The following is a 26,784-nucleotide window of genomic DNA, read 5'->3' as shown; positions in this document are numbered from 1 at the left end:
CAGCTTCCCCCAGGAGCTTGACGGCCTGTGATTCGGGGACAAGGTGTTCCTCCTGCTCTGAAACCTTCTCAGCAGTGTTGAGGCTGGATGCAATCAGCTCTTTGATTTGTGATCTTAATCTCTCCACCTCTCGGATAAGTGACCGCTCCTTCTCCGTGGTATCATTTTGCTGGGCTCGGAGCTCACATATTTGCTGTTCTAGGTGTTCCCTCGTGGCCCTCAGGTCTCTGATGAGGAACACATCTGTTAATGCGCTTTCTACGTGCAGTCTGTTCTCCTGGTTTAGATGATGTTGAATTTTCCCGAGTTCTTGTTGAAGAGCTGCGCTAGCTAGTAGCTCCCTGCTGTTATTCTTTTGCTGCTTCAATTTGTCACAGATCTTTTGCAACCTTTGTGCCTCTTTCTTTGCTTTCTTCTCTGCATTCATGTGCTTGTTCTTCAGACGTTTCTCCTGTTTTAGTTTATTTGTCGCCCTGTCCAGCTGTTGATGTAGCCGATCCGTCTTTTCAGTTGACTGTTTCATTGATGTATTCTGTGCCATCATGACGTTGATCTGACTGAGAAGTCTGTTACCGTGTCTCATAGCACTCTGCAAAGTCGTATCCTTTTCCTTCATCTGCCTTTGGAGGTGCTCTATTTGAGTTTTCTGTTCTTCCAGCTTGGCGGCCCCTTGAGCAGCCTTTACTTCTAGGCAAGCACACAGAGTCTCAGCACTTTGGAGTTGATTCTTCAGCTTTTCCACTTGTGAAGCGAGCTTCCTCTTCTGATTATCAGAGTCCTGTAGCAACTTGGCTAATTTATAGCCTGACAAAGAACTCCAGTGAGGTTTTAGTGACTTGTTCATTTTTCTTGTTGGATTAAATGTTGTCCTCTCTGATGAGCTGTGCTGTTTCAGACAGGGCTGCAACTGACAATAGTTTATTTATAAGTTGGCATCAGGGAAACTGTAAAGAATGGAACCGCGTCAGTTTGAAGACATAAACAAGCTCCACATTGCTGTACACACTTTTGCACCAACAGTTTTACAAAGCATGTTATGAAAAAATGTGCACTGTATTTACTTCTAAGATTAGAAAAGACTGCCTTATTCACCCAACCATATTGTTATATTACAATGACAACACTGAGAATATAGCATAAAACACACTTTTCCCTTTTTTTTCCTCATTGGACACACACCATTGCTGTTTCTGAAATTATTGCATGGTCATATTTTTATTACTTTCTTATAGGGCTGACACAAACGATTCTTTTGATAGTCGACTAGTCACCGATTATTTTTGCGATTAGTCGACTAATCAGATCATCATCCATTGGACGTACAACGTACAGCTTATTGCACCAACAGCATCTGCTCTTATATAACTATCATTAGCTTACAGCTTTAAGTGTTTAAGGTCTGTGCTAACTAAAAATAAAGACAAGATGATAGTTTATTAAATTTTAATGAAATTTGCAGATTGTTTCGGTGAAGTTTAATAAAGTCCTTGCTATCTAAAATATAACGGGACACCGGAGTATATTCTCGAGCATCTCACACTTCTGATAATCAGCTGTCTGCTTGACATTTATTCAGCTGTGTAAAAACTATAACTTTAATCTCAGCCAAACCGATTTACTCAGGAACAAATAAAAATACTAAAAAAAGCCAAACAATAACATTTTTAAGTTATCTAAGTGACTTATATATGTTTAACCTGAGTAGCGAAAGACGGCGGTGGGTTTGAAAATGATTTGCCGGGAGTCCGGTGTTCTCACAGGCTCTAGTGAGCCTTGCCCCCGGCTAGCTATCGAGCTAGTGGGTAACAGACGTCTCCGAAAACGTCGGAGCGATTTTGAAAGTATGTGGTGTCTTGATAAACTGAGCAGATATTTGAGGTTTACACAGCTACATTCCCGCCTGAAAATATGTTAAATGTTTATTTTGTGACCCAGAAAGAATAATAAGAGTAATATTAAAACTAACTAGCTGCCGCCATTGTTGGAAACTGAGCTGGGCTGCGCTATGAATTCTGGGACAGAGCTTCTTCTTCTTCGGGGTTTAACGGCAGCTGGCATCCTTGTACATGCAGTGCTGCCATCTTCTGTTTCAGTCCGTTATTACACTCTTAAATCCTACTACTTATTCCTGCGTCTTTTGTGATCTTACAAAGCTTCAAACGACGCGTCGACTATTAAATCAGTCGTCGACGATTTTGATAGTCGACGTAATCGTGACTAGTCGACTAGTCGTGGCAGCCCTACTTTCTTAATAAAAAGATGGTTACACTCTTCAGTGTGAGAGTTCAGCTTTTGATTTGTTGTTACTTAAGGTCATGTCAAGTTCTATCCTTTCGTATGTGCTTCCACTTTCTCTGGGTGTAAATCCACAGAAAGTCCATCCCCAAACATACAGAGCATATAAGAGGCAGGTGAAGTGAAAATAACTTTATTCAAGTTGAAAACAGTTCACTTACTGTAAGTGCAATAAAAGCTTCCCACCAAGTGAATCCATCTGAGATGTCAGAGAAGAATAGCTCTCTTTCAGACTTGTCTTTGGTAAAGAAGAGAAACTGATGGAACAAAAGCATCCACCTCTTGCTTCCACAGCCCACCTGCCCAGCTAAGGCGAAGGAAAAACCCATCCATCCGTCTGTGTAGCCGTCCCTTTCTACTACTTACTAGGGTCTTGTTCACTGGAGCAACACAGGTGCCCAGAATTTTCTCCCTGGGCAACTCTTCCAGCTGTCTTGGGGACACCAAGGCAGTCCCGGTCTAGCCAAGAGATGTGATCTCTGCAATGTGTCCTGGGTCAGCTGTGGGGCTTGTGTCAGAAAGATCTCACTTAAAAGGTTCCGGGGGGGATCCTGGTCATCCTGGTCACTGCCCACAGTTAATGAATGTAGGAATGTAGATCGACTGGGAAATCAACAGCTTTGCTTTCACATTAGGCTCTCTTGTCACCACAGCTGACTGGTGCAGTGTGCTCATCATTGCAGATGATTTTTACTTTTACTTTTAATGCATTTTCAGAGTTATTATTTTAGCATAAAGGGAATTTACTTTCCTTAAGTGGCAAGTAATTTCAAATGCAGCGTTTCTATCAGTTTAACAAACATCAGCAAACACACAAACTGTGTGCAGTTTGTCACACAGTGTGTTGCTAAAGGTCCAGCTGCTGTATTTCACAGGGAGAGAGAAAGAGAGCTAACTTCACTCAGGGATGGAGAACGATAAGAAAGACAGAATAGGAGAGGAAGAAGAGGTTAGATTAAAGGTAAGGACTGCTCAGTGGTGTTAAACTGTAAATGTAAAGCTTACATGTAAGTCCGCATGTTTTTAAATCAGATATTGGATCCATACATGTGACATTACGTTGTTGTTGTTGTTTTTTTGTGAAACATGCTGCAAAACAAACGGAGGCAGACTAACTTCTATTTAAAAGCTGCATGAAAATACTCTGCAGTGTAGTGCAGGATAAACAAGTTAGTTCAGTATCTACTGATATTATTTTATTGTTACAGTTGCGCTCATAAGTTTACATACCCTGGCAGATTTTATGATTTTTTTTTAACCATTTTTCAGAGAATGTGAATGATATGAAAAAAAATGTTTCTTTCACTCATGCATTTGGGCCAGAGCCTTCCCTGGGTCTGCCATGCCCGTGTCTGCCGTGCCCCAATCCCGGGTTTCGGCACCACTGTAAACGATCCATGATAGCATCGACCACATCCCAACACTTTTCAACATACACTTTTATTTCTGGTTGTCGTCTTAACACACACACACAGACGCTGCTTTTCAGCGGCATCCTGCACAGGTTGGCGAGACGTGATTGTGGATGCCGCTCAGGTGCGTCCGCCTCCCCAGCAGCTGCGCCGCAGACCACGCCCCGCCACAGTACTTTTCTCTTGTCCCCTTAGCTCCTAGCCTACTCGCTAGCAGCAATCAAATCAGGAGTGACATGTTTAGCCGCATGTTCTCCTTAAATTGCTATCTGTCTGAATAGTATCCAAAAAAACAATGGGCAGCTTTACTGACTGAGAAGATAAAGAGTCTCATTTAGCTGTTACTGATGTTAAAGGGGCCGTACACTGTATTAGGAACTGGGGTATGTAAACCTCAGATCAGGGTCGTTGGGGTAGTTTGTGTTGAGATTATGATTTAAAAAGAGTAAACACAATTGTTTGACAATAAATGTGTTCAGCCTTCCAGAAACCATGAATGAAAGTAAAGTTTTTGTGCTATCATTCATATTCTCTGAAAAATGGTTAAGAAATCATAAATTCTTCCAGGGTATATCAACTTATGAGAGCAACTGTATGTTAATATAGCACAACCTTCAGTTAGCTTTACACAAATATGGAAACATCTTTTCTCAACACCATGAGGATGAAGAACCCTTATAAAGGACTGTTTTTGAAAGCTAGGCAATAATGATCATCATATTTCACCAGCCACCACATATTTCTCTGTATTTTAATAGATAGATAAGTATTTATTGTCATTGTCAGAGAACAATGAAATTGCGTTTGGAGCTTCCGTACAACCCATAAATACAATAATAAAGAAAATAATAAATACCCCTTAAAACCCAAGTGTAAATATTTAACCCAGTGTGACTCCAGTGCAATAAGACAATCCTTAGCAACAACATGAGAACATGACAAGTAATGTTCATAAGAAATTCAGACAAAGACCTGAGAAACATGACAAAGTACAACAATGCAACCCATACAATATTATTATTGTACTGTGAGATATGATGTCAGATATGATAGTTATCTATTTAAGAAAGAGGGGTGGGGGACAGGAGGGGGAAAGAGAATAAAGATATGATGCACCAATGCAGACCAGTTCAGTGCTATTAAAGAGTTGGATATGGTTATTGTCCGTGAGAGGGGGGCAGAGAGTTCAGAAGCCTCACAGCCTGTGGATACAGGCTGTTGGCCAATCTGGATGTTCTGGCCTGTATAGACCTGTACCTTCTCCCTGAGGGCAGCAGGTGGAAAAGGTGGCGCGCAGGGTGATGTTGGTCCCGCAGGATACTATGCACCCTCCTCAGACAGCGAGTGGGGAAGATATTACTAATCTCTGGCAGACTTGTTCCAATAATTCTGCCAGCTTCTTTCACCACCCGCTGGAGTGCTTGCTGATCGGCCTTGGTGCAGCTGGGGAACCACACTAGAAATCCATACGTCAGAACACTGCTGATGGCACAGTTGTAGAAGTTCAACATCAGAGATCTGGGAATGTGTGCGCTCCGCAGTCTCCTCAGGTAGTAGAGGCGCTGTTGGGCCTTCCGTGCAACTGAGGTGATATGGTTGCCCCAGGACAGGTCCTCGGTCACAGTTACCCCCAAGAATTTAAAACTACTCACCCTCTCCACCGCCTCACTGCCAATGAAGAGAGGCAGATGGTTGTTATGACCCTTCCTCCGGAAATCTACAATGATCTCCTTGGTCTTTTTGGTGTTTAAGACCAAGTTATTGTCGTGGCACCATGACTCTAGTTGTTGCACCTCTGTCCTGTAGTTTGTCTCATCGTTGTTGGATATAAGTCCGAGCACTGTAGTGTCATCGGCAAACTTAACAATGAGATTGGACGCGCAGGAGGAAATACAGTCATGGGTGAAGAGAGTGTATAGCAGAGGGCTCAGGACACACCCCTGAGGGGCACCGGTGTTGACCACAAGGGTGGAAGAGGTGTTCTTACCCACTCTGACACTCTGTCTACGGTTAGTGAGGAAGTCCACAATCCAGTTGCACAGAGAGGAGTTAAGTCCCAGTTGGTGGAGTTTGGGACGGAGTTTGTATGGCCGGATGGTATTAAAAGCCGAGCTGTAGTCTACAAAGAGGAGCCGTGCATAGGTGTTCCTGTGTTCCAAGTGCTTCAGTAATGTGTGCAGCACTGTGGCGATCGCATCCTCGGTTGACCGGTTCTCCCTGTATGCAAACTGGTGCGAGTCCAGGGATGGTGGAAAAGCAGCTCTGATGTGTTTAATGACCAGTCTCTCCAGGCATTTGGCGGGAATGGGGGTGAGTGCCACAGGTCTGAAATCGTTCAGACATGTGACATTTGACTGTTTTGGGATGGGAACGATGGTTGCTGCTTTGAAACAGGATGGCACCAGTGAACAGGACAACGAGGTGTTATATATAGAGGTGAAGACGTCCGCCAGGTCCGCAGCACAGTCTTTTAGCACCCGGCCCAGCACTCCATCTGGCCCGGCCGCCTTCCTGGTGTTAATGCTCCGGAACACACGCCTCAGCTCATGAGTGCTCAGGACTGGAGCAGGGTCGGTTGAGGGGAGAGGGGACAGGACAGGGTCGGTGTTCTCCCTATCAAAACGGGCGTAAAAGAGATTTAGATCCTCAGCCAGAATAGAACTGTCGGCTGAGGGTGATGGTGTTCTCCTTTTGTAGTCCGTGATAGCCCTGATGCCCTCCCAGACCTGCCTTGGGTTTGTGTTGTTCTCAAACCTGGCCTTGATACGCCTCCTGTGCTGCTGCTTGGCAGTCTTACTCTGTATACTCTGTATTTTAATGAACGTGACCAAATCAGGTCAGAGGAGACTATATTTCTTAACCTGAACGAAGGCTTCTCATCCCAGTTGTTAAAAAGGTCTCTTCACACAGTGCTTTTCCCTGTAGACTGCTGCTGTCCTAGCATTACAGCAGCACTAGAACAGTCCCATTTGGTGTCAGTAGTCCCACTGTTATACCACATGGGAAAAGCAGCCACTTTTATCAGGTGCAATAAACTCAATAACAGCCCATTTTAAATCGGCATTTATAGCCATTTTGAATAATGGACTTCTTAGAAACCTGCTCAGTTAGTCTAATGGCCCTGAGACAGAGCCTGTGAATTTTCTGTTTCCCAGGAGGAGGCTTCCACCACTGCTCCAGCGACAGAGGAGGTGGATTTTGTGCCTATGCTGACATCACTTTGGCCATCAAGGTAAAACTGAATCAGACACTTTTTTTTTTTAGATTCCCCATTATTTAACACATTGACTTGACACTCATTGTTAAAACTGCCATTATTAAAAATCAAGGCATGAACCCAAACGCACAGTTGGAAAAAAGGAAAGTTTTCACTAGAATAGCCATAAAGTACAAACAGGAATCGCATGAAGCTCATTGTTCTTTATGGATGAGTTAAAAGATTAATTTGGGCATTGTGAACATTGTTCTGCTTGAGTTTTTAATGTAATTCCACGTGAGATGTAAAAGTTTTTCTCATGCTGGGGATGTGTGTTCAGAAAGCAAATATTTTCTGATTTATCTCTCAGTTTCTGTTTGAGAGAGTCGAAGGCATCTCCAGGGTGACCATCATCGATCTGGATGCTCATCAGGTGAGCCGATACATCACTTCTCTCCATGTCAAGTCACACCGCTGCTTAGCAGCCATCATTGATGACAAAATAGCCCCACTTTTACTGCCAGAGCCTCCCTGCAGGCAAATTTGGCCCTTACCATCAGATTCAGCAGAATGTATCTTAAAACGTCTCCGCTGACAAACAGCCGAATGCATACAGGCCTATGCAAACAGTAGGATGTCTTCAGCAATGTTAGGTACCTTGTTTGTTTGGGCTTTTTTCATATTGTGAAAAATGTGTCCTAACCATGATAAAGAATCACTTTTGATATATTTTTTAATTAAAACAATGGCTATTCTTACAACTACAGCTTAAAAATGTTTAAGGCCAATATTGATTAATTTCATTCTGATGTTTTTTCAATAATGTTGGAAAAAATAGAATGAATGCTGTTCTTGGACATTTCACCTTTGTTGTGGAGATTTGAGGAAAATGAGTGAAAAAACAGCATCCAGACATCATATTTCTGTATTCCTGCATGTTTCCAAAAACTGTTTGATATACTTTGTGAGAATTTTGCTAAATGCAGGGATCTCCATCCATCATGGGATACTTCCCCACTGACCTAATCCCCGTCTCACTCACTTGTTTGTTCGTGTGTCCCTCTGGGGACGGTCCTTCTGGGGACGTGGCGGGTGCCTCTTGCTATGTTAAGAGGTGGAGGGGTGTATTTGTTTGTGAATGCAAGTAGCTGTAATTTGGCATCTTAATCAAAAATAATAATGTTCTTTATTATTTTTCTTTGTTTTTGTTAAACAGTACATTTGTAAAAAAAAAAAAAAAGTAACAACAATAGTTTTATTTTAGAAATTAAAAATAAATTATGACTAAAGAGGTTGTACATACTGGTGGATTAACAATTAATTTGGTAATTACCAGTACTGTTAGTTTAAGGCAGCTTTGACATAAAACTTGCATTAGGTGGGCTGAACTCACTTAAGCTGTAGAAAACAATGACTCAACCTTTTTAAGACCCTGATTAACATATATTTGCCTTAAGATGTATTTTCAGCATAATGACTTGTATCCACCAATTAGGCTTAAGAATTATGCAAACACTGATGATGTCTTAACAACCCAGGTTCGAGGCTGTATTGTATTAATAGCCTGGCATTCATTTTTGAGACCAGTTTGCACGTAATAACCTACATCTATTGACAAATGGTAGTGATCAATATAGATGCTGAGTGAATTATTCATTAAGACCAAAGAATAAACCTACACTGCCCTCTTAGCAGATAATTGGGCTGAGAGAAAAGCAGTAACCTGTGGCTCAGGTGGTTGAGCAGGTCGGTGGATTGATCCCCGGTTTCTCCTGTCCATGTGTCGGAGTTGCCTCCAGTGCAACCATCCAGAGTGTTAGCATGTGTGTGAATATTGGATAGAAGTGCTGAGGTACAGAGAAAAAGCATTGTACAAATGTGTGTGTGTGACTGTGAATGTGACTTGTAGTTGAAAGCACTCTGTGTGCTCAAATTGAGTAGAAAGGCACTATATAAGTATCGGTCCATTTACTATGACATATAACGTTTTCTTGTGAGCAGTGTAATAGATTCTACAACGCTGTGATGCTTTTTCACAGCAAAGCAGTAATGATTTTTAGGTTGAGTTTATAAGACGCTTGCTTGGAGTCCAGCTCTGAGAGAATATTCTTATCTGTCTATTACGTTTATAAAGCATCACCTGTCTGTGATGCGAAACCCAAAATATGGATTTTATGATCTCAGATACATATATCTGTTGATCATTATATAGTCTATAATACTTAATGCTTAATAAAGGGGAACAGTTCATTATTTTCTGCAATATAAAGCAACACTGTGTCTGGAAGGAGAGAATCTGTTCAAACCTGACTTACCTGTACCAGGACAATCACTGATGCTTTCTAAAATCGTTTGCTATGATGACATCTCTGCAGTGTGTTTTTTCATAGCTCACTATTGCATCACAGGTTTCGTCACTTTGAATAAATGCTTGGGTGGGCCAGCTATATTAATGAAATATTTATGTATATTTTTTACCCAACCATCAATTTGGCCTAGGTCAGCTATAAAGGGCAAAAAGTGAGGTACACCCTGGAAAGGCGGCACAGGGCTAACACAGAGAGACAGACAATTACTCGTACTCGCATTCACAGTTAATCTAACATGCATGTCTTTGGACTGTGAGAAGTAGCTCAGGTAACCAGAGAAAGTCCACGCAGGAAGGCCCAAGCAGCGACACAAGGTCGCAGCCGCAGCATTTTACTGCATTGTATTTTGTACCAAATCATCATCAGTGGCTGACAAGTGGTGCTCGCTTTCAGACATGTCTGGGTTTGTGTTTTTGTTGTGTACACTAGTTCACAGCCCTCGTATTTAAGTAAGCATGGATGCGCCTTCTTTTTTCATGTACACATCTTTGCCTGCTGGCGATGTACCACTACAATACTTCAAACTGTTGAAATAAGTTGAAACTTTTTCACAAAGACCCTTGGGACTGTCAACCAGCTTTTAAGTTATCACCTTCATTCTCCAAGGAGTTCATTCCAAATCATCTCAACCAGGCTTAGACTGAATGATTACTGCTTTCTCGCTCTCACAAACACACACACTCACACAAACAAACATACACTATAAGCCAGTGTCAAGATTTCGCTGGCACAAAGTCCATTGCTTACATTTCTTGCCCTAAGATGTTATCCAATTTTTATTGGCCTCCCTCAGTACTGGTTTCTTTGCAGTAGTTTAGTCATGAAGTCTTTATCCACACAATTTCTTGTAACAGTTGATGTTGAGAAAGGCTCTAATGTGAGGTGAAGTTAGCTGGTAATTTAGGTGGCCAACACTAATGGACTCATTCTCTGCAGCAGAGAGAACTCTTGGTCTTCTGTTTTTTCAGGCAGTCCTCATTCTAGCATTTGAAGGTTTTGAAGATTGTATTCGAAACTTTTAATGTTTTAACTATACATTGATAAAACACAACTGATGCTGACAAATACATTCGTACAGTTAGAAATTCCAGGGACCGTTCACCATCACTGACATTCAACAATTTTATGATGATGGTGGGTAAAATAATCCCATTCTAGGAGATTAGGGGGTTAAGATGTTGCTTGTCAATATCTTGATAGTTTTTGTTTGCTCACTAATTTGTGTTTTTCTTTCTTAAAATTTAAAAGTTTTTTTCTGGAACGTAGATAATAGTTAGAATATTTTAATATAGAATACAAAGAAAGGGACAAATACTTATCTTATGCTTTATGAGTAGGGATGGGAAACAAGAACCAGTACTTCCATTACTTGGAATTTTTAGTCTGCTTATCGATTCAGCTTATTGGTTCCACTTTCACTTGCACCAGGACAGAAACAGCTGCATTATGTTGCTTACACAACTTTGGCTCTTTGCAAGCAGCTGCACAGACAGCATGCTAATGCTAAACTAGCCAAGAACCCAGAGTGATGGTAAAGCTGAGTGAACTTTGAACCCAGGCCAGCAGCCAGACTCTGAACAGTTAACAAACCGATGAGCAGTCAGTCTGCATCTTCCTTTTGTACCTGTTAATGTTTCTACAGTTGAATCACCACAGGGATCGCTTTAAAGTCTCTCTGTGCTGGTTTCCATCTTTGCTTTGTGCTGTCGCTTTGTGTTCATACCTTTCGTATGAATACCTTTTCGAGAAAAATCGTACGTGTGTCCTCATTAGACCAGAAATTTGTCTTTGTGTCTGTAGCCTGAGGATTATATTAACTTTTATAAATCTCTATTTGTGAGTGTGAAATGAAATGATGGGATATGCTATCACTATGTGGGTGAGCATGTATGAGAAGTGGTTTTCTAAACAGCTTCTCATTTTGAAATCAATGTTTCTTTTCCGTACTGAAACCTTGTTATTCTGTGTTCCAATTTTGACTTTAACTCTGTTTTATTGGCATTGAATTAAAACAGACATTAATTATAAATCACCAAAACTACAGTGTATGTGTATAAACAGTCAGCAGCCTAAAAAAATATTCTCTGCATCTCTGAGATGGAAAAAAGGGATTTTTCTTTAATACTCTTTGATTATGATTTGTTAAGCATTAATGGATGGTTCTTATATTTAATACAGATGTTCAAGCTTAGTTAGGGAGGATATGTTCCAAAGAACTGAGGGAAAAATCCTGTTTGAAGGCTTTCAGCTGACACTAACAAATGACAGTGAAACAGCAGTCTTTTATTGTACAGTACAGGATGTGAGGAAGGAGATAAGATGGACTGGAGGCAGCAGGAGCTCAGGCAGCATATGAGATGATTTATAGTCTCCGCATATCTTTTAGATTTAGAGGACAGGGCATTCACTTATGTAGTCATTTTCTAAAAGAAGTCAGTGTGACCCCTCAGTTCAGTATGTTGGTTTATTCATACAGTATAAAATACAACTACATGCAAAAGTTACAGTTGTCTATAACCTTAAGATGCATCCATGTCTTGATTGTTATTATGTGATGTCTACAATGCATCTCTAAAATAACCTAAGAGCAAATAAATATGTCTTGGCTGTTCTGGAGAAGCTTCAGGTGGGTCTTTCAAATTCTTTAACCTATGTGCTACATGCAGTCCCATTTCATCTCAAGTTCTCCAAACTATTAAAAAAGAGAGGAAAAAGAAAACAATCTGTGTGTATATCATTACATGTCCATCCAAGGTTACCAATTAAAATAGGATGTATTCTGCTTTTCTGTATTTCCTGTCATATATATATACTATTCTACAGAGTTTATTCAGTGAAACGTGTGGGATGTTGATGTGGTCAGTTAGGTAGCATAGGGTGTTGCTAATCAGTTTCAGCTGCTTTGCTGTTACTGAAATTAACAACTGATGCACTAAAGGGTCAACAATGAGACAATCCCCAAACTGGAATAGGTTTACAGTTGGACAGTTTTTCCCTCATCATTGTTTCTGACTGGATATGCAAAGAGGAACAGGATGGACATTGTACAGGGAGTGCAGAATTATTAGGCAAGTTGTATTTTTGAGGAATAATTTTATTATTGAACAACAACCATGTTCTCAATGAACCCACAAAACTCATTAATATCAAAGCTGAATGTTTTTGGAAGTAGTTTTTAGTTTGTTTTTAGTTTTAGCTATTTTAGGGGGATATCTGTGTGTGCAGGTGACTATTACTGTGCACAATTATTAGGCAACTTAACAAAAAACAAATATATACCCATTTCAATTATGTATTTTTACCTATGAAACAAATATAACATCTCCACATTCACAAATATACGTTTCTGACATTCAAAAACAAAACAAAAACAAATCAGCGACCAATATAGCCACCTTTCTTTGCAAGGACACTCAAAAGCCTGCCATCCATGGATTCTGTCAGTGTTTTGATCTGTTCACCATCAACATTGCGTGCAGCAGCAACCACAGCCTCCCAGACACTGTTCAGAGAGGTGTACTGTTTTCCCTCCTTGTAAATCTCACATTTGATGATGGACCACAGGTTCTCAATGGGGTTCAGATCAGGTGAACAAGGTGGCCATGTCATTAGTTTTTCTTCTTTTATACCCTTTCTTGCCAGCCACGCTGTGGAGTACTTGGACGCGTGTGATGGAGCATTGTCCTGCATGAAAATCATGTTTTTCTTGAAGGATGCAGACTTCTTCCTGTACCACTGCTTGAAGAAGGTGTCTTCCAGAAACTGGCAGTAGGACTGGGAGTTGAGCTTGACTCCATCCTCAACCCGAAAAGGCCCCACAAGCTCATCTTTGATGATACCAGCCCAAACCAGTACTCCACCTCCACCTTGCTGGCGTCTGAGTCGGACTGGAGCTCTCTGCCCTTTACCAATCCAGCCACGGGCCCATCCATCTGGCCCATCAAGACTCACTCTCATTTCATCAGTCCATAAAACCTTAGAAAAATCAGTCTTGAGATATTTCTTGGCCCAGTCTTGACGTTTCAGCTTGTGTGTCTTGTTCAGTGGTGGTCGTCTTTCAGCCTTTCTTACCTTGGCCATGTCTCTGAGTATTGCACACCTTGTGCTTTTGGGCACTCCAGTGATGTTGCAGCTCTGAAATATGGCCAAACTGGTGGCAAGTGGCATCTTGGCAGCTGCACGCTTGACTTTTCTCAGTTCATGGGCAGTTATTTTGCGCCTTGGTTTTTCCACACGCTTCTTGCGACCCTGTTGACTATTTTGAATGAAACGCTTGATTGTTCGATGATCACACTTCAGAAGCTTTGCAATTTTGAGATTGCTGCATCCCTCTGCAAGATATCTCACTATTTTTGACTTTTCTGAGCCTGTCAAGTCCTTCTTTTGACCCATTTTGCCAAAGGAAAGGACGTTGCCTAATAATTATGCACACCTGATATAGGGTGTTGATGTCATTAGACCACACCCCTTCTCATTACAGAGATGCACATCACCTAATATGCTTAATTGGTAGTAGGCTTTCGAGCCTATACAGCTTGGAGTAAGACAACATGCATTCAGAGGATGGTGTGGACAAAATACTCATTTGCCTAATAATTCTGCACTCCCTGTAGTGCCTACAAAATGCCCTCCAACACACCACTGGTGTGAATGTCTCTAACCAAACAATCAGAGACTGACTTCACTAGGGTGGGCTGAGGACCCAGTCTCCTCTAGTATAGGTCCTGTATATTTGGTATTTGCACCCTGTGATTTTCAGGGTCTGGAAAAGCTGTGGGGAACATTATCCTGCCTGTAACATTGGCCACCATGAGCAGTCTGGTGGTAAGTCTTTGAAGGCCTGTGAAGGCTTAACCATGCATGGACACAGAGACCTCCACAGACTAGGCAATGGCACCCTAGCTTCCATTAGGTATCAGTATGAAATCCTTGGACTCATTGTTGGACCCCGCAGTGGTACAATTGGTCAATTTAACTGACATCCCGTGATCTCTGCTTGCCACGTCACTACTACTGTCTTCCTGTTTTGATGCCTCTTTAATGTGGTTGTCTAAGGGACAGAGCTCGGTGGCTGTAAGGGGGCAATGTGACTTACCTTTCTCCAAACCGCATGTCGAAGTGTCCTTGGTGAATATGGCTTTTAGTATAGAAGCACTTTAAGTGCTCAGTAAGAGCAGAAAATTGCTGCATAAATACCTGTGATTTGCTATTTGCCACACCACTCTGGCTGAGCACTGTAGCCCCACCCACATGCTCTTCAAAACCTTTTGTTTTAGAGGGACAACCATGCATGATATTTTTGATTTCACTGTAAGAATAAAAACCCCCCAAAAATTTATGATTACGAATATATAGATTACTGGAGTCAACCATTTTTATTTGGTTTGATTAATCAATTCCAGTAATGGAGTGAAGTTTTTTATAACTGTATCTGTTGATTATTATGATACTCTTCTGTCCTCTCTGACCAGAGTAATAGGATCATAAAAAATGTCCTAGCACATCTCTAATATAGACTTTTTTCCCCCTCATTCAGAAGTTGTTTTCATTCACACACCTAAAGTTATCTGGGTTATATGTCTATATGGGCTGCTGATGGATGATGGGATAGCTGATTACAAATGGTTTAATAAAAATAAAAATAAATGTTTTCTTTTTTTTTTTTTCTTGGATTACCCGACAGCAAACCAGCTGTAATATATCTGCACGGCCTTGATAAAGTTGTTCATCAAAATTGACTTGGCTGCTTGGCTTGGTTTCCTCAATGAGAGGAAATTTATTATAAATCAAATTGTAATATTCATTGAAATACATTTTTTGCAAATTGAGACCAGAAAAAATCTAAAGGCTTAGTCCAAATTGACATTCAATGCTATAGGGGACAATCAAGTAAAAGAAAATGTGCCCTCTTTTAATTGGAGGTTTTATGCATCATCATCATATAATAAAAAGATCATCTGGTCCTTTGCAGGTCTTAAGATTTGGTAAATACAACCTCAACAACATGTAACATGTTAAACTGTTCCATTATTTATTCATGAAAAACTAAGCCTAAACATATTCTCAAACCCTCTTGTTGAATAATAATTGCTGTAATATTCAGTTTCACTCTCACTAAATAACTAGTACATCTAGTTTCTTCAGGATTTATAAGAATGTTTGTCAATATCGTTCATCTAAAAAAGTCATGTTTTCTACTAAGTTTAGCCTTCACATAAAGTGAAGTCAGAGTTTGGTATCAGGGAGTTTCATAATGTAATAATTAAATTAAAAGTAATTAATCATAAACAATCCAGCGGGAATACAGTTTGGGTTACAGACTCACAGTGTAGTTTATTGCTGCTCTTTTAGAAATTGTATGTTTGCCACTGCATATCCGTCATGCATGTCATGGAGTGGCATGACATGCATGACGGACATCATGGCATCAACCCACTGAAAGCGTTCCTTTTTTGACTGCAGCTGGGAGAGATTTACTTCTCACAAGCAAACCCACAGCGTCAGACTGAGCTGTTCACACAGTGAAGCTGTTGTTACATTGTGGAGTCAGCGTTCTGGAGACTGGTGATTCTTTATTTAATTGTCTGCCCTTGATGCAGCATCTGCCTTCTCTGCTTTCACAGCATTTGCGCTAATGTTGGCTCCTCGGTGACACTGTGCCCACCACTTTGTTCATTTGTCATTTTTGTCATTTGTTCATTTTTTTTTTTTTTTTTTTTTTTTTGTGTCCCGTTTGGATCTTTAGCCATCAGAATTGTTGTCTTAAGGCCAAGAAAGATGCCAAGCGGATTTATTTTACCAAGTGGATCATCATGGCCTTGCCATATTGGTCCATTTGATTGACCTTTATTATAATTATGTATTTATTTTATTTTCGGTTGCTACAAACGGGACAGACGTGACTGGGGGATAGGACAGGGAGAAAGAATGAAAGAAAGAGAGGGAGAGAAAGAAAACCAAAGGGGAGAAGAGACGGTGAGAAGGGGGGGAAGAAAGGAAAAAACAAACAAACAAACAAACAAAACGCCTGGATCACCTGTATGGAGAAAAAAAACAGAAGAGAAAGTAAACAACAAAGAGCAACATAATAAAAACAGCACCATCACAATAAACTAGCTAGCAGTAGATAACAGTAGATACTAAATAATAAACGATATTGTGCAGCACGCAAGATAGACAGCGCACAATGTGCTTTGAGGCAGCAGCCAAGAAAGGTGTAGTCCGCGTCTGTGAACACCCATGTGTACACCTGTGTGCACACCTGTGTGGATCAGCATGCTTGTATTCCAAAGGTTTCTCCATGTAACGATCTGCTAGGGAGTGTGGGGAGCCATAGCCCCGTCCACCAGGGTATGAAGCAGGTATGGAGGAGATCCAGGCCCCAGATATCCAGAGGCCCCAGAGTACAAGGACCCGAGGAGGACCACCAAAGGGGGGGGGAACCGTGCCACCCTCCTGGGAAGAGCTGAGTAGAGCCCCAAACGAGAGGTCACCCCGCAGCTACGGAGCAGAGGCCAGAGGGGGTTGCAGTGGCGTGCCCGCGGGCTCTGCCGGCAGCCAGCTGTGCCAGAGAGGACCGAGCTTCAGGCCCAGAGGCCAGAGGCCTGAGGGCATCCCACCCCCCGGAAGGAGCCCAGCCGGGCCACAGGCGCCCGGCCCCGCCAATCAGCCACCAGGAGTGAGCCGGTACATGCATGAGCGCCCAGCCCCAGATGACAAGGACCACCAACACACCAACGTCTAAGGGCATCAGCCACCGGCAGGGAGTGTGGTGAGGGGAGATAGGCCTCCGTACTTTAGAGGGCCTGAGATGTACCCAGAGAGGTTGAGTCTAAGACCCAACCTGACATATAGACACAGACAAACAGGCACACGCGGACACAGACGTGCATTCCCACCCCCATATGCACAACCAAATACTCGGCACTCACCCAACGTGTAGACAGACACAAATAGACACTGCACAGACAGTCGCACTCCCCAAACATACTCTATATCCCAGGTCCAGGTACCCCCGCCCCCAGAGGGGCAAGCCGCACCTAGACCCAGGAGATGTAACCCTTCTCTCTGGGGTGGAGGCAAGCGGACCACCTCCTTATCTGCAGTAGCAGGGAGGCCCCGCATCCCAGACCCCAGTCTGACGGCCAGCACCTCCTCCCAGCCCCCCAGCCCTGGCGGCTAACAGAACCGGGGTGAGTGAAGACCTCAAATCTCCCTACGCCCGCTCATATGTAATGTTGTTGTGTGCTGTTCTAAAGTGCATTTAAAACTCAGGAGAGCATGGTACTAGCTTCCTCTCAGAGAGCAGCACGGCTCCTCCCGAAAACCCTCAGTGTCTAAATGCATTTAAAATTGAGGGTAGGGCACCAGCGCCAGAGGTGGGTTGGAGCACAACGACCATCCTCTGGATGCTGTAAAACGTGCCCACCCCCAAGGCCCTATATGTATGTGTTATGTGAGAGTGTGAGTAATGTGGATGTCTAGGTTGCAGAATAAAATTGAGGCACAGGTGGCCAGAAGGGGACAGAGGGGGAGTGCCTCCCCTGCACCCTGGTGACATACCTGCACCCCCAGCCCTGCGTGTGTGGGTGGGTGTGGTAGAGCGGGAATAGGGAGGCAGCTGAGGATGGGGAGGGAAGAAAGGGAGGGGCAAGCGGCCCCTCCCTGGGGCCAGCTCCCCCGCTGACCCCAGTAGGCACCCCCACGCTCTGGAACCCACCAGGGCAAGGAGGCCCAGGCCCATCCGGACCGGGGCCCGCAGCAGCAGCACTGCCCAGCCCCACAGAGTCCGGGGCAGCCCACCCGACTCCACCCCAGAGAAAACTGCACCCACCCCATCATCCAATCATCTCCCAAACTACACAAGACAATAGACACCCAGGTTGAGTTCATTCTCCCCCTCTCCTATATCTGTCCCCCCACCTGCAGAGTGAGCTCCTGTAGTGAGGAGACCACCTGCAAAGATGTAACAACCTCCCCACCAGTTAGAGAGCCCCCTAGTTGGGCCGATGCACCAGAGGTCCCCTGCACTGGGGCTGAGCCCCCCTGCACCCACCCGCCCACTGCTCCGGCGACACAACAGCCAGGACCCAAGCCCCCAAGGCCCGACCATTGTTTTAGATTCATGCTATTTTTTTATATAAACATTATTATATTTAGTTCTGCATTTATCTGTGACATTTGTCATAAATGCAGTATTTAAGTTTAATGATGAATTTCTATAGATATTGCAGTCCTAAGCCCTGCTTTGCTCCACTCACTCACTTGATCTTGATGTCGTTGAACCAGACATGAGAGCCTATCAAGCAGCCATCTTTACCATTCATCATACAAAAATGCATTACACAGTCATTGAGCATAATGCTCAGCTGGTACAGAACAGTCCTTCACGTCCCATACATCCGCTATTCCATCCAGTACTACTAGACTTGGCACAAAGCCTAATCTCCTGACAGCAGCCAGACACTTTGAGTGACAAATGGAGGGGAGGGAATGAAAAGTGATGGAACAGCCGTGAGTTTTTTGAAAGCATTTTTAACATTTAATGCCTTCAGATGACAAGACTATTTATTCCTCATCTGCTGCTGTCAGTCAGCGCAGCATGTCTCGGGTAAACAAATGGGTCTGAGGGACACCTGTGTGGACCTCGGCACTTTCAGATGATGTACTGTAGCTGACTGTCAAAGACATCTTCAAGGGTGAAAAAGGCTTACTTGATTCAGTTTGTCAGTGCTTAATGATGTTTGGAGAAACAGCGACAGCATCAAAATGTTTTCATGTTGTTGTTTTTTTTTTTTTTTTAATGGCACGTGGTCCTGCTGTTTTACAGGGAAATGGACACGAGCGTGACTTTCTGGACGACAGGCGAGTGTTCATCATGGATATGTATAATCGCTACATTTATCCTGGAGACGAATATGCCAAAAGTGAGTGAAAAGCACCGTCGATTTTCCTCTCAAACTGCCTCTTTTGACCTTTCAATTCATAACAATTTTGAAATAATTCGTACCTTCAAACAGGTTTATGCCGTTCACATGTTCTGTAGGACTTAAATGCATGAGAAAAACAAACCCAACACTTCTCCAAATACCCCATCAAGGTTGAGGTAGTAGCAGTGGTTAGTTGCCTTCCCCCACTCCCATCCCTTAGATGTCACTGTGTTTTAATTATGCTGTGATTTCCCCGAGCACTACAACTCACTCTGTTAGCACTCAGTGGGAAATCTAGCACGCAGCAGTCCCTGCAACACCATAATCATGGCTTCTGCACAAATTAATCTGTCAATACATTGAAGCTCCTCTGACAGGGACCACATTCCTCTGTGTAGCCCGATTCTAACAATACTCTGCAGAGCAAATGTCGCAGTCTGCCTTTAAAAAATTCTCTCCGTCCTCCATCCAGTTATCTTGCTTTGCACAGTTAATTGAATTTAAGACATTTTATAATTGTCTGTCCCCTTAAGAGAGTAAAATAAATGTATATGCTGGCTTGTTTAAGATAAAAAAAAAAAAAACTGCAGTCGTATTCTTTTTCATATTTTTTCTCTGAGACACATTTATTTCGCTGTACCTTTAGAGCCCAAGCTTATGTTTTTTTTTCTTGAAAGTCTTGTAAAAACTACCAAGAACTTTTTGTTTGACTTTAATGTGCCGTTGCACTGGCTCGTCCTGCTTTTACAGCCTTATTCTGTTTAAAAACATTAAGGTTTTCTAATTAACCTTATTCATAATTTTCAAGTTTAATTAGTATAAATGGAGTTAAAGCACTTCTGCAGAATTGTAAAATTTTAGAATGAAGAAATCCAGTTACCTACATTGATATTCTATTAAAAAAAATCTGATGTTGTTTTAGTTTGATTTGTTAATCATGTTAGAAACAGAGTATTACTAAAGAAAGTCAATAAAATCTACTGTAAAATATACATGAAAAGGTCTCATAAACCAAAGTCGGAAGAGCTAAATCACACATTGGTCCGGCATCCTTACTTGATACTTGTTATAAATAATTAGCCATCTTCTCCAGTGTCCGTCATACACAAATACAGGTAAAGGGAACAATATTGACCATATTGTTACAGTTTAATGTATTGCTGGTTAAACATGTAATTGATGTGGGTGCTGCTTTTACATGTCACATCCACTGTGTTGAAGATCAGACACGTAACATCCAGCATCCTTGTTATAGAAGTTTGGTTAGTTTATTTTTATTTTTTTTTTAACTAGGAATGCTGAAGATGTATTTTAAGTTGTTTTTACACCTAAAGCCACTTTCACCTACTGACACAGCGCTTTATTCAATCAGTGATAATTTTGTCAACTTATAATTTTCATTAGTTTTCGTTGGCGACAAGAACGAATGCTTGAGGAAAAACACTAAATGGTAAATGGCCTGTATTTGTATAGCGCTTTTACTAGTCCCGCCTAGGGACCCCAAAGCGCTTTACACACCCAGTCATCCACCCATTCACACACACATTCACACACTGGTGGAGGCAAGCTACAGTTGTAGCCACAGCTGCCCTGGGGCAGACTGACAGAAGCGAGGCTGCCATATCGCGCCATCGGCCCTTCTGGCCAACACCAGTAGGCGGTAGGTGAAGTGTCTTGCCCAAGGACACAACGACCGAGACTGTCCGAGCCGGGGCTCGAACCGGCAACCTTCCGATTACAAAGCGAACTCCCAACTCTTGAGCCACGGTCGCCCGTGCTCCCATTAAAACACAACATAATGTGAATTCTTGGGAGGAAGAGAAGAGCAGACACATTTCGTGTTTGATGTTAAGGAAAATAATATTTTTGCAAACGGTGTGGAGAAACTCTCACCGGTAAAACATTTTAGTCAAAGGAATCTACTTCAGATTTTATCTATGATAATCTTATATTTTATCAACTGAAACTAAACTAAAATAAATCTGATGGCTAAATTATGAGTAAAACTAAATCAACATTTGCTGTAAAAATTAACACTGTATTCAGTACACTTTAAAGGTGCAATATGTAAGATTAATGTTCACAAGTGTAACTTTAGGTGTCTAACTCTGAAATAAGAAACAAAGAATTACAAGGAATTAGAAGCGTTTCCCATTAATAATACGTGGTCATATGCAGTGGTACAGACCAGGCATGCAACATGAATACACAGATGTCTAAACTGACAGCTGTTATTTTAGATTCTGCTAATAGTCTTAGCTAGCTCATAGTCTTCCAATGAACAGCAGCTCTCCCACTGAAAATGGCAACAGTAACTCAAATAAACGCATTATAACCATGGGAACAAAGAGGGCATCCTTACTGAACTTTGAAGAACCAAGAACAAGAAACTCAGGTTACACAGACTCACTAAACTAGGACGGCATAAGGCTGTAAAAATGTTGCCTGATCAGTGTTGATTTCAACATTTGAAAGGTAGGGTCAGGATTTGGTGTAAAATATATTAAGATATTTTCTTGGCACATATTGGATCACTTAGTACCCGGTGAGCATGATTTAAACACAACGTATATGTAGTATTGTATGACCAGAGTGTAGCCATCTTTTTATGGATGCTTCCACAGGAAGCAGCATGATTTCACAAAGCTGGCCTCCTTAGTAGCAGATCTCAATCCAACAGAGCACTCTTGGGATTTGGTGAAATTCAAAGCTGAAAAATCTCTATGTGATGCTATGGAACAAAATCTCTAAGGATTGTTTCCAGCGCTGTGTTGAGTCTGTTTTATGAAGAATTAAAGGAGTTCTGAAAGCAGAAAGGGCTCCAACCTGGGACCAGTAAGGTATCTATAAAGTATCCATATACAAACACAAAGACTCCAAAGTAGATATTCATTGTTATTGAATATCTTTTTCAATATCTTATTCATTGTCTTTTTACACCACCGTTTTTCAGGTGCAAGTGCTCTTTAGAATGAAAACTACGATTAGCATCCACGAGTAAATCGAATTAAAGTATCATTAATGCTTTATTTGCTCTGTCTGTAGCCCCACTCCTGTGTGACTTCTGTTAACCAAAAATATGGCGTGGGCCGTGTTTAAGCTTTACCCTTCCATTTCACTGATTTATACTTGGTGGTTAATGGTCTCACTCAGTGTCATACTATGTCAAACTGCTTGCACTTTTCAATAAAACTGTCTAACCTATTAATAAAAAGTTTTTCTAATATTAAAACAGGGGAAGTATAGACACAAATCTGAGGTTGGAAAGAGGATGGATACTTCCTGCTTTATCTAACAGTAGAAAGATTTTCAATTTACTTGGAAAAGTATCCATTTGGAAGCACATATTACAGATACGAGTCAGAAGTTTTACAATACCATCAATGGCTTCCTTCACTATTGCCATACCAGTTTTATTACAGTCAGTCGACGATTTATTCTTACACTTTCTCTTAATATTCATTTCTTTTATTGCTCTCAGAACTCTGCCAGTTCTAAAAGAAATCCTGTTGAAATACTGCAGCAATTCCTAGACCATGTATAAGTGATGTCTTTGGAATAAACTCCCCATAAATGCTTCTACTTTGTATCAGTTGGATTATTGAGTTGCTATGTTCGGTAGCTTCACTGTGTCTTATATGCACCAGTCTTGTATTCATTTTTTGTTCAACAACAGGAGCAATAAAAAGGAAGGTGGAGCTGGACTGGGGCACTGAAGACTCAGAGTACCTTCAGAAGGTTGAGCTCCACATGGAGGGAACACTGAATGAGGTCTTGCCTGATATCATCGTTTATAATGCAGGGACAGACATCTTGGATGGGGACCCACTTGGGGGACTCTCAATATCACCACAGGTACTGTCACTACTGATTATTTTATACAAGGGTTTCAGAGTAGCATTCATTTGCCATTTTTGAGCTGGCAAATGACCTCTGCTAATGACGGTCCAGATGTCTGGATCATCATCAGTGGAGTTTCCACTCATGCAATAAAAGTTTAGCAGTCCAGCAAACCTATAGTCAGGTAAAAAGAAAGTGCTTCTTAATTTGCTTTATGGGTCACCACAGGAGATGAACTTTCTCCATCTCACCCTATCCATATCCATAGTGTTCCATCACATCCATCCATGCATGTCCTCCTGCACTACATCCATGTATTTTTTTGTGGTCTTCCTCTTTTCCTCCTGCCTCGACGCTCCATCTTTAAAATCCTTTATCCAATGTATCCTCCGTCCCTCCTCCACACGTGTTCAAACTGCTCAACCTGAGCTGTCACTCTGATGTACTTATTTCTAACCTTGTCCATCCTGGTCACTCTCAATGAAAATCTTAACATCTTCAACTCTGTCACCGCGAGCTCAGGCTCCTGTTTTGTTTTGTTTTGTCTGCCTGCTCCTTGCATGATAACCTTTCCAGCTGTCTCCATCTCATTCATCCACATGTATTCTGTCCTGCTTCTACTAACTTCAGTTCGTCTTTTCTCCAGAGCATACCTGCACCCGTCCAGGCTCTTTATCACCTGCTCTCTACTCTCACTACAGATCACAGTGTCATCTGTCAACATAATTGTCCACTGAGACTCCTGCTTGACCTCATTAGTCAACCTGTACATCACCATCGCAAACAACATGGGGTGCAGAGCTGATCCCTGAACCCATATGTGACTCCTACCATATACCTCATCACTGTCTTGCTGTTCTCATACATGTCCTGTAACACCCTTACATGCTTCTCTGCCACTAGACTTCCTCGTGCCGTACCACAGTTTCTCTCTTGTGCCCTGTCATATGCTTTCTCTAGATCAGCAAAGAAGCAATGAAGCGCCTTCCGACCTCTATACTTCTCCATCAACACTCTGAAAGTATACATCGCATCTGCAGTGCTCTTCTGATTGTCATTTCTCTTCTAAACCTAACTTCAACTACTCTTTCCAATAGCTTCATGGTATAGCTCATCAGCTTTATCCCTCTGTACCTTCTGCACATAACCCATGTTCATGAAAATAGCTGCCAGTACAGTTCTTCTACTCCTCAGGCATCCTGTCAGTCTCCACAATCATGTTAAAAAGTCTGATAAAAATGCCCAGTGCCCTCTGTCCTCGACATCTGGATCCACTCTTCATATCTGCCCTCACTTCCTCCTTACTAATACTCTACACTTTGTGATTCACTAACTGTCCTTCATCTGTCCTCCTCTCTCTCATATTTTCTATTTTAATGAGTTTCACAAAGTGCTCTGTCCAACACACTCTCTTCAGTCTGTAGTACATTTCCATCTCTGTCTTTAATCACCCTAAGCTGCTGCGCATCCTTTTCAGTTGGATCTTCCTGTCTCACGCTGATATAATTCATTTTCTCCTTCCTTAGTGTCCAGCCTCACATACAACTCACTATAAATATTACGACTCATACGACATAATTTTTCTGCCTTATACCTTCCTACCCAACTCCTCCTCATCACCTCTGTTCCCTTCACCTACATGTCCTGTAGGACATATGCACTGACAATGTTTAATATCAGCCCTTTGACTTGCGGCCACAAACTCCTGTCTGACATTCTCTTCACCTCCACAACACTGTTCACATTCTCTTCCTTCAAGCTTACTCCTATTTTGTTTTGCCTCTTATCTATAACATAAGCATTGTACAGTCTGATCTTGGGATGAATTTGCTAGGACAACCACTCCTGGGAAAACTGACTGCTGGACTTAGAGGGTTATATAAGTTATATAACCCTCTAAGTCCATGTTAATCGACAGCAACTGGATAGTTGTCCATGTCTTTCTTCCTGGGAATTGTGTTAACATACATTTGGATTATCCATACCTGGATGATACTTAACCCTATTAATTCCTATGGAAGCCATAACAATGTACTTTGTTTTTCACACACTGCTTCTGTATTTTGGCTTTATTTTTGTGGTGGTATTTACCTCTTTTTAAAACCTGTTATGTACTAGATATGGACACACACACACACACACACACACACACACACACACACACACACACACACACACACACACACACACACAAACTGCTAAAAGCAACAATGGAGGACATTTAAAAACCAGAGAAATCCTATAACATATTACTGTTTTATCTGTTCTGACAATATCCATCCGTTTTTGTCAGCTAATCAAAATAAACCATTTATTGCTGTATCTGACCAAGGATAAATATGATACGGCACACTTCCTTTGGTTATATACACGTTACTTTTTCCATTCTCATTCTGTGTCACAGATTCAGCTCCGTATTTTAGCATGGAGTAGGGCTGTGCGATATGACCAAAATCTCATATCCTGATGTAAGACATCTGTCGTCCGATAACAATATAAATCACAAAAATTTTACATTTTCTGTAAATTCTGTGAATCTCGGGCAGCTCGACTTGCGTGAAGTGTTTCCAGCTGGGCGTGGTGTACCTTGAGTCAAGTGTTTTAACCGATGCATGAAACCAAGGGCGTAGATTTGGCATGGAAGGGACATGTCCCCACGAATATCCAGCGATTATTGAATTGTCCCCACCAATAATTTGATCTCTTCGAGTAAAGAAAAAAAAACCCGATAGAAAGAAAAAAAAAAAACGATCTGTCAATGACTCATTCACCCAGCGGTGCAGAAAGAGCTAAATTACGTTCTCTACTGGAGTCCTACCTCATGTGACAAATATGGCCAATGTGATTGGCTGAGCCTTTCAGGGAGCTCTGTTTAGTTTTAGTAGCGGCAAGCCTGCGCTGCGAGGACCTGCGAGGAGGATGGCAGCAAAAAGGAAGAACCTGGATATAAGAAAGTGTTTTTCAAAGAAACCTGTAAGTCACTTAAAGTCAAGTTCACTCATAAAATGTGTCCGTCACAATAACGTTACAGGCTATGCTAGGCTTTGGCCCACATCAGTCTAAAATTGTATGTAACCATAACGTGTTTTGATACTGCACAACATGCAGCACTATTAGTTATCTCAGTCTCCCAGAGGAGCATTTCTAATTTTGATTTTAACTGTCAGAGAAAACGGCAGCCTCGAGCAAGCCAGGATATTAGTTTACAGAGGCTGTTAAAATTATGTCTAACGTTAAAATGTTGGAGACACAATAATTTCATCCTAATGGTAATGATATTTTCATAGGGTTAATTTTTGAGACAAAATATCACAAAGTAGTCATGATTTTGCAAATATTCCACCTTGTAGTGCAGTTTGCACAAATTGTTTTTAAAATGCACTCACGCTACAAACATTACTGATGAGTCAAGATCTGCACAAACTGACAGAAACACTGAAGCAGCTACACATTTTATTCTTATTGTCATGTGTGTCCTATTTGTCAGGTGACAGAAGAACCAACACAAAGCTCAGAGATCAATGGTGATACAAGATCACAGGTGAAATTGGATGATGACTTGTTGGTTCATGACTGTATTTGAAGCACATGTGTGACTGCATGTATTTGGAATGTCTTACTGTTATTTATCAGGTGACAGAGGCAGCTCTGCCATGTTGTAGCTCGGACAGAGGTGAAGAGGCGAGGTCACAGGTGACTGACTGATGTTTTGGTGCTATAGATTAACGAGAGGAGAAGGCATG

At 41.8% G+C, this 26,784-nt stretch overlaps 1 protein-coding gene across 1 annotated transcript in view; it reads left to right on the top strand.

Annotated features, from left to right (window-relative positions):
- The window catches only part of hdac11 (histone deacetylase 11), a 58,236-nt gene that overhangs the window by 19,735 nt on the left and 11,717 nt on the right, over positions 1–26,784 (top strand). Inside the window, exons 7-10 of the mRNA XM_084927432.1 lie at positions 6,863–6,939; positions 7,274–7,336; positions 19,102–19,198; positions 22,878–23,056. Coding sequence (XP_084783558.1) covers positions 6,863–6,939; positions 7,274–7,336; positions 19,102–19,198; positions 22,878–23,056 — 416 coding nt within the window. The remainder of the gene's footprint in view (positions 1–6,862; positions 6,940–7,273; positions 7,337–19,101; positions 19,199–22,877; positions 23,057–26,784) is intronic.

Source organism: Perissodus microlepis, chromosome 5, assembly GCF_051167445.1.
Source record: "Perissodus microlepis isolate ML-2025 ecotype Zambia chromosome 5, ASM5116744v1, whole genome shotgun sequence".
Lineage (NCBI taxonomy): Eukaryota > Metazoa > Chordata > Actinopteri > Cichliformes > Cichlidae > Perissodus > Perissodus microlepis.
The sequence above is the reverse complement of the archived record's forward strand: the minus strand, read 5'-3'. Positions and strand labels throughout refer to the sequence as shown.